The 15,353-nt window shown below is 46.6% G+C and overlaps 1 protein-coding gene across 1 annotated transcript in view; it reads left to right on the plus strand.

The window, feature by feature from the left end:
• Positions 1–14,950, plus strand: part of LOC142312486 (uncharacterized) — a 43,287-nt gene extending 28,337 nt beyond the window's left edge. The window contains exons 5-6 of the mRNA XM_075351431.1: positions 11,339–11,352; positions 11,397–14,950. Coding sequence (XP_075207546.1) covers positions 11,339–11,352; positions 11,397–12,603 — 1,221 coding nt within the window. The 3' untranslated portion in view covers positions 12,604–14,950. The remainder of the gene's footprint in view (positions 1–11,338; positions 11,353–11,396) is intronic.
• Positions 14,951–15,353: the final 403 nt, after the last annotated feature.

Consider the following 15,353-nt stretch of genomic DNA (forward strand, 5'->3'; position numbering starts at 1 on the left):
CAGGGGGAGGTAGGTGCAGGGTATTATATATCTAGTGTGCGGCTCTGCAGGGGGAGGTAGGTGCAGGGTATTATATATCTAGTGTGCGGCTCTGCAGGGGGAGGTAGGTGCAGGGTATTATATCTGTGTGCGGCTCTGCAGGTGGAGGTAGGTGCAGGGTATTATATATCTAGTGTGCGGCTCTGCAGGTGGAGGTAGGTGCAGGTTATTATATATCTGTGTGCGGCTCTGCAGGTGGAGGTAGGTGCAGGTTATTATATATCTGTGTGCGGCTCTGCAGGTGGAGGTAGGTGCAGGGTATTATATATCTGTGTGCGGCTCTGCAGGTGGAGGTAGGTGCAGGGTATTATATATCTAGTGTGCGGCTCTGCAGGTGGAGGTAGGTGCAGGGTATTATATATCTGTGTGCGGCTCTGCAGGTGGAGGTAGGTGCAGGGTATTATATATCTAGTGTGCGGCTCTGCAGGGGGAGGTAGGTGCAGGGTATTATATATCTAGTGTGCGGCTCTGCAGGGGGAGGTAGGTGCAGGGTATTATATATCTGTGTGCGGCTCTGCAGGTGGAGGTAGGTGCAGGGTATTATATATCTAGTGTGCGGCTCTGCAGGTGGAGGTAGGTGCAGGGTATTATATATCTGTGTGCGGCTCTGCAGGTGGAGGTAGGTGCAGGTTATTATATATCTAGTGTGCGGCTCTGCAGGGGGAGGTAGGTGCAGGGTATTATATATCTAGTGTGCGGCTCTGCAGGGGGAGGTAGGTGCAGGGTATTATATATCTGTGTGCGGCTCTGCAGGTGGAGGTAGGTGCAGGGTATTATATATCTAGTGTGCGGCTCTGCAGGTGGAGGTAGGTGCAGGGTATTATATATCTGTGTTCGGCTCTGCAGGTGGAGGTAGGTGCAGGTTATTATATATCTAGTGTGCGGCTCTGCAGGTGGAGGTAGGTGCAGGTTATTATATATATGTGTGCGGCTCTGCAGGTGGAGGTAGGTGCAGGTTATTATATATATGTGTGCGGCTCTGCAGGTGGAGGTAGGGGCAGGGTATTATATATCTAGTGTGCGGCTCTGCAGGTGGAGGTAGGTGCAGGGTATTATATATCTAGTGTGCGGCTCTCTGCAGGTGGAGGTAGGTGCAGGGTATTATATATCTAGTGTGCGGCTCTGCAGGTGGAGGTAGGTGCAGGTTATTATATATCTGTGTGCGGCTCTGCAGGTGGAGGTAGGTGCAGGTTATTATATATCTGTGTGCGGCTCTGCAGGTGGAGGTAGGTGCAGGTTATTATATATATGTGTGCGGCTCTGCAGGTGGAGGTAGGTGCAGGGTATTATATATCTGTGTGCGGCTCTGCAGGTGGAGGTAGGTGCAGGGTATTATATATCTGTGTGCGGCTCTGCAGGTGGAGGTAGGTGCAGGTTATTATATATCTAGTGTGCGGCTCTGCAGGTGGAGGTAGGTGCAGGGTATTATATATCTAGTGTGCGGCTCTGCAGGTGGAGGTAGGTGCAGGGTATTATATATCTAGTGTGCGGCTCTGCAGGTGGAGGTAGGTGCAGGGTATTATATATCTAGTGTGCGGCTCTGCAGGTGGAGGTAGGTGCAGGGTATTATATATCTAGTGTGCGGCTCTGCAGGTGGAGGTAGGTGCAGGTTATTATATATCTAGTGTGCGGCTCTGCAGGTGGAGGTAGGTGCAGGGTATCATATATCTAGTGTGCGGCTCTGCAGGTGGAGGTAGGTGCAGGGTATTATATATCTGTGTGCGGCTCTGCAGGTGGAGGTAGGTGCAGGGTATTATATATCTAGTGTGCGGCTCTGCAGGTGGAGGTAGGTGCAGGGTATTATATATCTGTGTGCGGCTCTGCAGGTGGAGGTAGGTGCAGGGTATTATATATCTAGTGTGCGGCTCTGCAGGTGGAGGTAGGTGCAGGGTATTATATATCTAGTGTGCGGCTCTGCAGGTGGAGGTAGGTGCAGGGTATTATATATCTAGTGTGCGGCTCTGCAGGTGGAGGTAGGTGCAGGGTATTATATATCTAGTGTGCGGCTCTGCAGGTGGAGGTAGGTGCAGGTTATTATATATCTAGTGTGCGGCTCTGCAGGTGGAGGTAGGTGCAGGGTATTATATATCTAGTGTGCGGCTCTGCAGGTGGAGGTAGGTGCAGGTTATTATATATCTAGTGTGCGGCTCTGCAGGTGGAGGTAGGTGCAGGTTATTATATATCTAGTGTGCGGCTCTGCAGGTGGAGGTAGGTGCAGGGTATCATATATCTAGTGTGCGGCTCTGCAGGTGGAGGTAGGTGCAGGGTATTATATATCTGTGTGCGGCTCTGCAGGTGGAGGTAGGTGCAGGGTCTCTTTCGTCTTTATCCCCCCCTTTGTATTCGGGTTTGTATTTGTGTGACGTCCATTATAACAAATATTGTACGGAGCCTGGAGATGACGTTTCCCCGATGTTTCATAACATTTGGTCTTTTTTCAGGTCCAATCACTTTAATGGGCGAGATTGGTCTAAATCTGTTCCAATGTCGATTTCTCTGTCTTTTTTTTATCTATTGCACCCAAAACTCAATGTAACCACTTACACAGTCGTATAGGAGACTTAGCGCCTGAAAATCCAAAATCCACTTCTTCTATACCTCTGGAACTCCAAATTAATAAGATTTGTTTTACGAGCACTCTGGAAATCATTGCAGTACACACGCTTTGTGGTGTATTGACAGTTTCTTCTTCATTACATCATGTGACCAGTTTATATAGTACCTCAAACAAAGAAATAACTCCTCCGAACTATGCACCAATAAGAACAATAGGGTTGTGAACGCAATGTGAAACTTGCTCGCCCATCAGTGTTCGCTGAGCCCTATGATATCAGCTATCAGACAAGATGGACATTATAGAAACAAAATGGAATCTCTTCTATCACATATACAATTTACTACTTTAAATTTACATAAAGCCCATGTAGTTATATGCGTCGCTAAGATTAGAAATTAGCATCTTCCGCATTTTACACAGTTTGACAGCAATCACTACCAGAATTTACTCCTTGACCCTGCACTGACACTGCGGAGGCCCATCAAACAATTGCACACACACAGAGTGTGGGCATGCTCTTATACCTGTCTTCTGTCTGCAGCGGCCACTCGATCACACAGTAGGGACTGGTTGGCGCAAACGCAACAGAATGGGAGAACTCTCACGCTGACCCTATATGTGCACTCACATTCATTTTAGGCAGTGCTCAGTCATGGAAAGCAAGCACTGTCAATCAAGCTAAGGGAAAGTGCAGAAGATGCTAACTGAGGAGATGGAACTGCACTAAGCCAAGGGTGCACCAAGGTCCACACACTCACAGTGACATCTACACTACAGGTATGGTACTTAGTAATGATGAGCGAGTGTGCTCGATACTCGATCAAGCATCGGGGTGCTCGGTACTCAATCAAGCATCGGGGTGCTCGGTACTCGATCGAGCATCGGGGTGCTCGGTACTCGATCGAGCATCGGGGTGCTCGGTACTCGATCGAGCATCGGGGTGCTCGGTACTCGATCGAGCATCGGGGTGCTCGGTACTCGATCGAGCATCGGGGTGCTCGGTACTCGATCAAGCATCGGGGTGCTCGGTACTCAATCAAGCATCGGGGTGCTCGGTACTCAATCAAGCATCGGGGTGCTCGGTACTCAATCGAGCATCGGGGTGCTCGGTACTCGATCGAGCATCGGGGTGCTCGGTACTCGATCGAGCATCGGGGTGCTCGGTACTCGATCAAGCATCGGGGTGCTCGGTACTCGATCAAGCATCGGGGTGCTCGGTACTCAATCAAGCATCGGGGTGCTCGGTACTCAATCAAGCATCGGGGTGCTCGGTACTCGATCAAGCATCGGGGTGCTCGGTACTCGATCAAGCATCGGGGTGCTCGGTACTCGATCAAGCATCGGGGTGCTCGGTACTCGATCAAGCATCGGGGTGCTCGGTACTCGATCAAGCATCGAGGTGCTTGGTACTTGATAAAGCAACAAGGTGCTCAATACTCAATAAAGCATCGGCGTGCTCAATACTCGATTAAGCATAGGAGTGGTGGTACTTGAACAAGCATAGGGGTGCTCGGTACTTGACCGAGTATCACTAGTGCTCGGATGTGTCGTTCGTGAACGATCCAACCCAAAGAGCCGACTCCCTTCAGTGAATGATGGCAGCCGGCACCCCAGTGCAACCTTCTTGCAGTTTCTGAATGGCTCTCACTGGGGGTAAAAACAGTGTGTTCGGATAGTGTGTGTAAAAATAAATAAATAATAGTAACATGATCCCTGCTCAGCCCTCCCTTCGAAATGCTCTGTATATGGCTGGATGTATGTGGGCGGAGAGCCAAACTGCTTCATAATTGACTCGTTACTCGAGTCGAGCTCATCAGAGCATCCAATCTACTCAACTCGGGTAAAGAAAACTCAAGCACATTGTATCATTAGTACATAAACATAGTTGCAGTTTTGGGGACCAGAAGTTTGTTGTTGGGCATGTGCTCCTGGAGATAGAGGGCGGGATCGTGAGGTCCCGGAGCTGCCGGGCGGGATCGTGAGGTCCCGGAGCTGCCGGGCGGGATCGTGAGGTCCCGGAGCTGGCGGGCGGGATCGTGAGGTCCCGGAGCTGGCGGGCGGGAGCGTGAGGTCCCGGAGCTGGCGGGCGGGAGCGTGAGCTGGCGGGCGGGAGCGTGAGCGCCCGGAGGTGGCGGGTCTGAGCGTGAGCTCCCGGAGGTGGTGGGTGTGCTATCGCCCGTCGTTAAATCGAGATGGAATCATTTGTATATTTATTGATTATCACATAGTACTGAAATGAAATCTTTGTATAATCACTGGGGGCATATTTGCAGTAATAACCAGAGTAAGTGTGTGTGACCGACCCGAGTCATTGGTTGTGACGACCCTATTGGGTATGGCCTAGAGCTTGTTCTGGCTGTTGTGTTTCTGTGCACTGTACGTTGTGTCTTTTATGGATATTTTCATGCTGAATAAAATCTGTAAGGATTATCTGACTGTGATTTACATACCTGCCACAAAAAAAGATTTAGGCTGCTTTCACACCTCCGGTTTCTGCAATGCGGCACACTCCGGCACTTTGCAGGAAAATCGCAACCGTTTTTTTTTTTGCTGCCGGTTGCGTTTTTTCTGCATAGACTTTAATTAGTGCCGCATTGTGCCGCAAGTCCTTGCGTTCCATCCGGTTTTTGCCGCATGCGGCAGATTTAGCCGATGCGGCGGCCGGATGGAACGTTGCCTAGCACGTTTTTTCGTTCGGCAAAAAAACCCGCATTGCGCCGCAGTCGGCCGATGCGGCGCATTTTTCAATGCATGACTATGGCGGCCGGATGCGGCGCGATGCGGCAAAAACCGCATCCGGCCGCGGCATGCGGTTTTTGCCACTCGCATGCTCCTTGGCATGCCGCAAGCGGCAAAAACCGGACGGGCCGCATGGGAAAAACGTATGCAAAGGATGCGGTGTTTTCACCGCATCCGTTGCATAGCTTGCACAGCCGGATTGAGCCGCAGAGCTCAAGCCGGATGTGTGAAAGCAGCCTAAGGCTATGTGCGCACGTTGCGTACTAGCCGTGCAGAAATTTCTGCAGCGATCTGAAGAGCACATGTGCGCTTTAGATCGCTGCAGAAATGTCCGTGGTGAGCGCCGATTCCATGCGCTCTGCCTGCAGCTCCTGCCATAGACAGAGCAGGAGCTGTCGGCAAAGCGCAGGAAAGAAGTGACATGTCACTTCTTTTTACGCAGCGCTTCGGCAGTAGCCGAAGCGCTGCACTCTTAAACGCCACGTGCGCACGGCCCCTGCACAGTCTCCATAGACTGTGCAGGGGACGCAGGACGCATGCAGTTACGCTGCGCTACAAAGCGCAGCGTAACTGCATGTATTTGCGCAACGTGCGCACATAGCCTTATTCACACATATGTCCATTGCTTTAAATGTCAACAAGCCTTTTCTTTGCTTAAAGAAGGCAGCAACTTGAGTGGATATATGTGGACATGTGCTGGATGTCGTATTGGCCGGAGTTAGTGGGCGGCCAACTAACTAACGAACTACCGGTCCCCAATACTGCAAGTATGCCTTGTACTTCTAGGGCAGGGGTGGGGAACCTCCGGCCCGCGGGCCGTTTGCGGCCCGCGATGACATTTAATGCGGCCCCCGGGCACATTCCAGGCTACCCCAGTGCTTGAGCGGCACTCGTGCTTTTGCCGGCTGCCGGCCCTTTAAAATCACAGTGCGTTCTGGGTAGATGCTAGAATGTACGGGCTATTTCCAGATCCTGATTGCAGCCCGTACTAGAATGTACGGGCTCTTTTCAGGACCTGACTACAGCCCATACATTCTAGACTGAACCCGGGACTGTGCTCGAGTGCTGAGGGTTTTCCCTTGAGGGCGGGGTAAACAGCGCACTGTGCTCCAGTCACAGCAGAAGAGGTGCAGCAGATGCCTTCCTGCTGTACATGCCTCCCGGACCTGTGCTGTGTGACTCCTCCTCCTCCCCTTGTACTGTGAGTATGCAACCCATCACTGCGCCCCCATCCAGTACTGTGTGTACCCCCTAGTACTGTGTGTACCCCCTCAGGGCTGTGTACCCCCTCAGTGCTGTGTGTTCCCCCTAGTACTGTCTGTAACCACTCAGTGCTGTGTAATCTGTGCAGCCTCCTAGTGCTGTCAGTGCTGCCACATAGTGCTCTCCATGCTGCCTTCTAGTGCTGTCACTGTCAGTGCTCTTTGTGCTGCCACCTAGTGCTCTCTGTGCTGCCACCTAGTGCTCTCTGTGCTGCCACCTAGTGCTCTCTGTGCTGCCACCTAGTGCTCTCTGTGCTGCCACCTAGTGCTCTCTGTGCTGCCACCTGGTGATCTCTGTGCTGCCAACTGGTGATCTCTGTGCTGCCAGCTAGTGCTGTCCGTTGTGCCGGCCACCTAGTGCTGTCCGTTGTGCCGGCCACCTAGTGCTGTCCGTTGTGCCGGCCACCTAGTGCTGTCCGTTGTGCCGGCCACCTAGTGCTGTCCGTTGTGCCGGCCACCTAGTGCTGTCCGTTGTGCCGGCCACCTAGTGCTGTCCGTTGTGCCGGCCACCTAGTGCTGTCCGTTGTGCCGGCCACCTAGTGCTGTCCATGCTCAGCATCTCCTGTGATGTATATGCCTCAGCGTCTCCAGACCAAGACAAACCTGGAAAAGCAGTTGTGGGAAACAAAATGATCAATATCACCGAACATCACAGCTGCTCCAGCCACCACATTAAGGGTGAGTTAATTAATTGTTTGACCAAATATAGCCTGGTCGTTTTCAAGTTGATAACTTGGTGCGGCCCCCGAAGGTTGGTAGAAAATTCCAAATGGCCCCCGGCAGTAAAAAGGTTCCCCACCCCTGTTCTAGGGGCTAAGTCCCCTATATGAATGCATATGTGGCTTATTTTGAGTTGTGGTTTGACGGACTCCCTTTTAAGTTTCTGTATGGACACTTATGATAGTAGTGGTGAGACCAGTGTGTGCATCACGTGATTTCTGGAGCTCATTAAGATCCACAGCAGTCAAATGCCTTTCATGCAGGCATCACATTTAAACTATGCTATAATATAGGAAAAAGACAGAAAACGTGTTCACTCCGCGCTGCTGCTGAAGACTCTCCAAAGGAAGACCCGATATACACCAGTGGAGATAATTGTTTTTTTAGAGATGAGTTAACCTGAAAAGTTGGGTGCTCATACCGAACATGGACTTTTCTAAAAAATCGGCGTATGAGTTTCGCTGCTTTACGTATCCTGACCACTCGAGTGAGCATCTCTGTACTCAGGAACGCTCGGTGCTCAGCCCAGTGTGAGCCGCCTGTGGTATTTGAGTGGCTTGCACTGGGGGTAACAGCAGTGTGATCATTTGTAGTTTGCACCAAAAAAATAAGTAAATACTGTATTTTCCGGATTATAAGACACCCCCCCCCCCCTTTCCAAAACTGGTGGTAAAATGGGGGTGTGTCTTACAAAGCGGATATGGGTTACCAGAGTGGGTCACAGGAGGCAGAGTCGGCGATACTGAGGGCTCGAAGGAGGAGGTGTCACTGCAGTGGAGCGGCTCAGGAGGGTCACAGGCGCCATTGATCTGACAGCGGGCTGCAGGCTCCATTGAATCCCGCGATTGACACGATGGACTTCATGAAAATGGCTGCGGAGGCAGCGTGTTCACAGACTGATGTGATGGACTTCAAGAAAATGGTTGCCGAGTCCTATCTGCACACACGCCACCTCCGCAGCCATTTTATTGAAGTCAATTTTGTCAACCACGGGCGATACAATGAAGTCCGTCGGCAGACACCACGACAGCTCTGAGCCCGCAGTAGTGTTGACCCTCCATCCACTGACCTTCATGAGCCGCAACACCCCCTCCTCTGAGTCCGCAGTGCATTAGCGATGTCGCAGCGTGTAAAGCCCCCTTAAGGCTGCTTTCACACATTTCACACGGTTTTTGCTGTGCGGCACAATCCGGCTCTTTGCAGAAAAAACGCAACCTTTATTTTTTTGCCGCCGGATGCGTTTTTTCCGCATAGACTTTCAGTAGTGCCGGATTGTGCCACATGGCCTTGCGTTCGGTCCGGTTTTTGCCAGATGCGGCATATTTAGCCCATGCGGCGGCCGGATGGAACGTTGCCTGGCACGTTTTTTGTCCGGCAAAAAAACCGCATCGCGCCGCATCCAGCCGATGCGGCGCTTTTTCCAATGCATGCCTGTGGATGCCGGATGCGGCAAAAAACGCATCCGGCCACCGCTTGCGTTTTTTTGCACTGCACATGCTCAGTAGCGTGCCGCAACCGGCAAAAAACGGACGGGCCGCATGTAAAAACTCTTGCAAAGGATTAGTTTTTTCCGCTGCATCAGTTGCATAGGTTTTAGAGCCGGATTTAGCCGCACTGCTAAAACCGGATGTGTGAAAGCAGCCTTAGCAATGCAGCAGAGCTGAGAAAGCTGCCCCCACCCACACTAGGCTTTCTATGTACAATGTCTATAGATAGTGAGCTGCTCATCGCAGCAGGGGGTGTGCTGGTCTAGCTGAACTCTAACTTATCTAGTGCTGCAATGGAAATCTACTGAAACTAAAATGAACATTGCAGCACGGACCTTGAGATGCATCACTGAAATCTCTGTGTTAACCCATACAGCATGCTGTCAGATTCCCTTTGGTAGCATATCTGCATGAAAGCAGACACAACATCCTAGATAATTTCCAAGTGGTTTCACTTTCTGGCTTTTTCAATGGTCAAATATGGAATTCAATTTCTAAGAGGTACGGAACTTTGGCTTGAACTGTGCACCCATAACTTACAGCAACAAAGAACAGAAGATTTTTTTCTTGAATATTCCGAAATGTGGAGCAGCAGTTGGAGTTATAAGAACCTTGTCTTTCCTGAACTTATGGAGTGATGAGATGTCTACAAATGAACCATTACCATATTGTATTGTCTGTATAAAGACTGTTGTGCTGCACGTTGAGTTCTTTACACGTTGAGTTCTTTACGTTGAGGTGTCTACAACATTTAATGTTTTATACCGACATCGTAGCTTTAGTCATTGTATTTATTATGTTTTTACATTCTTTCCATTTAGGATCCTACAATATGGGGTATTAATAATTGATCTATATAATTTTCCTCGCTTGTCAAGGATGGCTAGGGACAGGGACAAGATGGCAGAGAGGATATTACACCTCACCCTAGAGATCCTCTTCCGGCTTACTGGAGAGGTGAGAGATTCTGATGACGTCACATTACATCATTCTTATCTATGGGAATAACAGATGGACAGAACTGGAGAGGTGAGGACTCTGGAAATGTCTGGAGTGAGATTTATTACTGTGTCTCTCCATAACCAGGATTACACAGTAGTGAAGAAGACCTCTAGTGAGCACTGTCAGGCCCCTGTGTCTGAGGGATGGGGAAGACCCCTGAGCCCAATCACGGGGCCTCACCCCCCGATACATGAGGACATCAATGACCAGAAGATCCTAGAACTCACCTACAAGATGATTGAGCTGCTGACTGGAGAGGTGACACTGCTGGGAATGCTGGGACATTATACAGTAACGCTATGAAGGGATCGGGGGTGACGGTATCATTGTATGTGTCAGGTTCCTATAAGGTGTCAGGACGTCACCGTCTATTTCTCCATGGAGGAGTGGGAGTATTTAGAAGGACACAAAGATCTGTACAAGGACGTCATGATGGAGGATCCCCAGCCCCTCACATCACCAGGTAATAGGACGAAATACACACGGCCTATAATTATCTGTATGTAAGGAATTAATTCAGTCCCTGTATGTGTCTCCTCCAGGTCTGTCCAGTAAGAGAACAACACCAGAGAGATGTCCCAGTCCTCTTCTCCCACAGGACTTTAAACAAGAAGATCCCGATGTTCCTCAGGATGTGTTTCCTCCAGCTCTATCCAGTAAGCGGACAACACCAGAGAGATGTCCCCGTCCTCTTCTCCCACAGGACTTTAAACAAGAAGATCCCAATGTTCCTCAGAATGTGTCTCCTCCAGATCTATCCAGTAAGAGGACAACACCAGAGACCTATCCCCATCCTCTTCTCCCACATTCCTATAATTATCTGTATTTGTGTTTCCTCCAGTTGGGCTAATTATGTGAAGCTCTGTATGCTATGTTTTGGGGGGGTTTTTATCAGTGTTTTTCGTCCTTAAATCAAAATATGGCTGATATTAAATTTACACATCAACAATAAATAGTGATAATAGATGACAATGTATTATTCCACCTGAAATATTGAGGAACATAATGTGGCCACAAGACAGTACCTTGGCTATGTGTTTAAGACAGTCATGTTCTTGAGGCACAAACCATGAGACTTGGGTTAAGGCACAACAGAGCACACGGTGACACCGTATGCACCATTATAGTTAGTGGCTGCGTTGGCGAATACGTCTGGAACACGGTTTGCGAGGGGTTCGGACAGAGAGGATCGCAGTGTGAAAGCGGCCAAATAATAGTTTGTGATCTGCTCATCATTACTGTCTTAATTATAATTCAAATGATGCTGAATACCTTGTACTTAGTAAAGATATACATTTTATCAAATATCGATAAAAGTTTTAATGATAACTTTCAAATATAATAATTTTTCTTTTCATTCTTTACAGATGATTATACCAGGAGGTCTGAGGCACAATGGATGTCTTTAGATTGTAAAGCAGAGGATTTTGTTGTCACACGAGACACGTGTGAAGAACATGTCATAATTCCAAATATAACCCTTCATGGACAAGATCAATCAGCTGCAGCTTTTGAACAGATCCTGTCTTCAGATTCGGCACAGAATGTTAAGAAAAATAAAGGTCATAGGAGAGGTGTCCTAAATCAAAGAGGTCACACATGGAAGAAGGGATTTTCATGTTCAGAATGTGGAAAATGTTTTAACCAGAAATCAAATCTTAATAAACATAAGAAAAGTCACACAGGGGAGAAGCCATATTTTTGTGAAGACTGTGGGAAAAGTTTTAGTGAGAAATCGGGTCTTTGTAGACATCAGATAATTCACACAGGTGCAAAACCATATTCATGTACAGAATGTGGAAAGTGTTTTAGCTGGAAACCAAATCTCATGAAACATATGAAAACTCACACAGGGGAGAAACCATATCGTTGTGAAGAATGTGGGAAATGTTTTAGCGAGAAATCGGCTCTTTTTCAACATCATAGAATTCACACAGGTGCAAAACCATTTTCATGTTCAGAATGTGGAAAATGTTTTACCCGGAAAGCACATCTTATTAAACATTTAAAAACTCACACAGTGAAAAAGCCATTTTCTTGTGAAGAATGTGGGAAATGTTTCAGCGAAAAAGAAAATCTTTTTAGACATCAAGGAGTTCACACAGGGGAGAAATCGTTTTCATGTTCAGTATGTGGAAAATGTTTTAACCGAAAATCATATCTTCAAAAACATGAGAGTCGTCACACAGGGGAGAAGCCATATTCATGTTCAGTATGTGGAAAATGTTGTAAGCAGACAACAGATCTGGTTAAGCATGAGAAGATTCACACAGGGGACAATCAATTTTCATGTTCAGAATGTGGAAAATGTTGTAATACCGAATCAAATCTTTCTAGACATCTGGAAATTCACAAAGAAGCAAAGTTGTTTTCATGTTCTGAATGTGGGAAATGTTTTAACCGAAAATCATATCTTCATAAACATGAGATACGTCACACAAAGGAAAAGCCATTTTCATGTTCAGAATGTGGAAAATGTTTTAAGCAGAAAACAGATATGGACAAACATAAAAAAATTCACACAGGTGAAAAACCATTTTCATGCTCAGAATGTGGAAAATGTTTTAACAGGAAATCAAATCTTGTTAAACATAAGAACATTCACAAAGGGAAGAAGCCATTTTCTTGTGAAGAATGTGGGAAATGTTGCAGAGATAAATCAGATCTATTTAGACATCAGAGAATTCACACAGGGGAAGAGCCATATTCATGTTCAGAATGTGGGAAATGTTTTCTGCTTAAAGAAATGTTTGTTGAACATCAACATACTCACACAAGTGCAAACCCAGATTCATGATCCCAATTTGAAATGATAATGGTTAATTTTGTAAGACATGGGAGGGTTCACATCAGTGTAAAGCCATTTATTGTCAAATCAGGCCCCAACCATAGGCGACTGTGAGGGATGTGACATTATGGCCCTTTTCACACAATTTTGTCCTCAGTTCAGTGGTTCCATCGGGACTTACATCCACACCCCCCGCAAAATGTGATTCGTATGTATACGCCGATGGGACCATTAAAAATAATGGTGCGACAGAGTCACAATGTACTGTGTCGTGCATCATTTTTGAGCATATATGCCTACTGGAGGTGGACATCCAAATGCAGTCTACTATGTCGGGTTATCCACCTCAATTAGGCGTATATGCCAGAAAATGAGCCACTAAATAGCATACAGTGATTCCATCTGCATCATTATGTTTGATGGCGCCATCAGCGCATGCATCTGAATTCCATTTTGTCGGGGGAGAGGTTAGACGTAAATCCCACCTGGACCACTGAAATGTGAGAGCACCCTAAGGTTTGTTTTTTTTTTCTTCCATGGGCACTTTTGTCCTATAAGGACACAGCCAGTTAATGCCTTATGTATACAGACCTACTTTTCAAAACTGATGTCACTTTATGTGGAAATAACTTTAGAATACTACTACACCATGTTCCAAATTTATGAAAATTATATTTTTCTCTGATTTCCTAAATGGTTGCAAATGACAGTCCGTTTAATAAAAGTCATCACCCATTAGAGTATACATCGAATTTTATTGAAGAAATCTCCCAGTATAATCTTCAAAATTAAAAAGAACTCAAAATTCACTGTTCCAAATTATTAGGCACAGTAGAGTTTCTAAACATTTTATATGTTTTAAAGAACTGAAAATGCTCATTTGTGGAATTTGCAGTATTAGGAGGTCACATTCCTGAAATAAAAAGCTATTTAAATCCCAACACATCCTAACAGGCCAAGTTACGTGTAACATAGGAACCCTTCTTTGATATCACCTTCACAATTCTTGCATCCATTGAACTTGTGAGTTTTTGGAGAGTTTCTGCTTGAATTTCTTTGCATGATGCCAGAATAGCCTCCCAGAGCTGCTGTTTTGATGTGAACTGCCTTCCACCCTCATAGATCTTTTGCTTGATGATACTCCAAAGGTTCTCTATAGGGTTGAGGTCAGGGGACGATGGTGGCCACACCATGAGTTTATCTGCTTTTATGCCCATAGCAGCCAATGACACAGAGGTATTCTTGGCAGCATGAGATGGTGCATTGTCATGCATGAAGATGATTTTGCTCCTGAAGGCACGTTTCTGCTTTTTGTACCATGGAAGAAAGTTGTCAGAAACTCTATATACTTTGCAGAGGTCATTTTCACACCTTCAGGAACCTTAAAGGGGCCTACCAGCTGTCTCCCCATGATTCCGGCTCAAACCTGACTCCTCCACCTCCTTGCCGATGTCGCAGCCTTGTTGGGACATGGTGGCCATCCACCAACGATCCACTACTCCATCCATCTGGACCATCCAGGGTTGCTCAACACTCATCAGTAAACAAGCTTGTTTGAAAATTAGTCTTCATGTATGTCTGGGCCCACTGCAACCGTTTCAGCTTGTGAGCACTGGTTAGGGGTGGCCGAATAGTAGGTTTATGAACCACAGCAAGTCTTTGAAGGATCCTACACCTTGAAGTTCGAGGGACTCCAGAGGCACCAGCAGCTTCAAATATCTATTTGCTGGTTTGTAATGGCTTTTTAGCAGCTGCTCTCTTAATCTGATGGACATGCCTGGCAGAAACTTTCCTCATTCTGCCTTTATCAGCACCAACACGTCTGTGCTTAGAATCAGCCCCAGATCTCTTCACAGTACGATGATCACGCTTAAGTTTTCGTGAAATATCTAATGTTTTCACCCCTTGTCCAAGGCATAGCACTATCTGATGCTTTTCGGCAACAGAGAGATCCTGTGGCTGCTTAATATTGTGAAGCATACAGTTTTCCTTTCATTGGGCCTCACCGGGCAAACTAATTATCACAGGTATCTGAGATTGATTTCAGTGACCCTAAGAACCCTGAGACACAAAACCATCAATGAGTTTCATAAAAAAAAAAAAAATATTGCTATTACACTTAAAACCAATTTGGAACATGGTGTATGTATCCCAGTGATTCGAGCATTATTTTTCACTTTTAATTTTTACAGTTATTGGTACAAAAGGGAGAGTTAGCTCACCAATTGTCAGTACACCTGTTTCTTTGACCAGATATCTTTGCGTAGAAATGCCCGCGTTAAGGCTCCAATGACCAAGATTAGGGCTATATGACGAAACGCATAGGTCTGAAGTCGAATGTGGATTAATCTGTGTTTGATCTGAAGTATTTTTTAAATTCCATAATAAATGTGAAGTTTAAATATACTTTTCATCGATGGATCTTCTATTTTTTTATTATTAATACATTTAAGTTTTATTTGTTCTGCAGTAATATGAAAATAACTGATTTGTAAAATATATATACAGTGTGGTGTGTGTGTATATGTATATATGTATGTATATATGTATATGTATATATAGGGCACACCATACGCTTCGAAAAAGAAGGAGCTCTATTAGATTTTTGAGTACACATTTAACTGAATTAGATTGCGGACACCATGTCCCTTTATCAGAGTCCTTGGGGTCCCAAAACAGTGGAAACCCTCCCTTTGGAAACTACACCTTCCAAAGGGTGGAGGTGTACTAAGCATTTTAAACTCCGAGATGTTTTACAA

Source organism: Anomaloglossus baeobatrachus, chromosome 5, assembly GCF_048569485.1.
Source record: "Anomaloglossus baeobatrachus isolate aAnoBae1 chromosome 5, aAnoBae1.hap1, whole genome shotgun sequence".
Lineage (NCBI taxonomy): Eukaryota > Metazoa > Chordata > Amphibia > Anura > Aromobatidae > Anomaloglossus > Anomaloglossus baeobatrachus.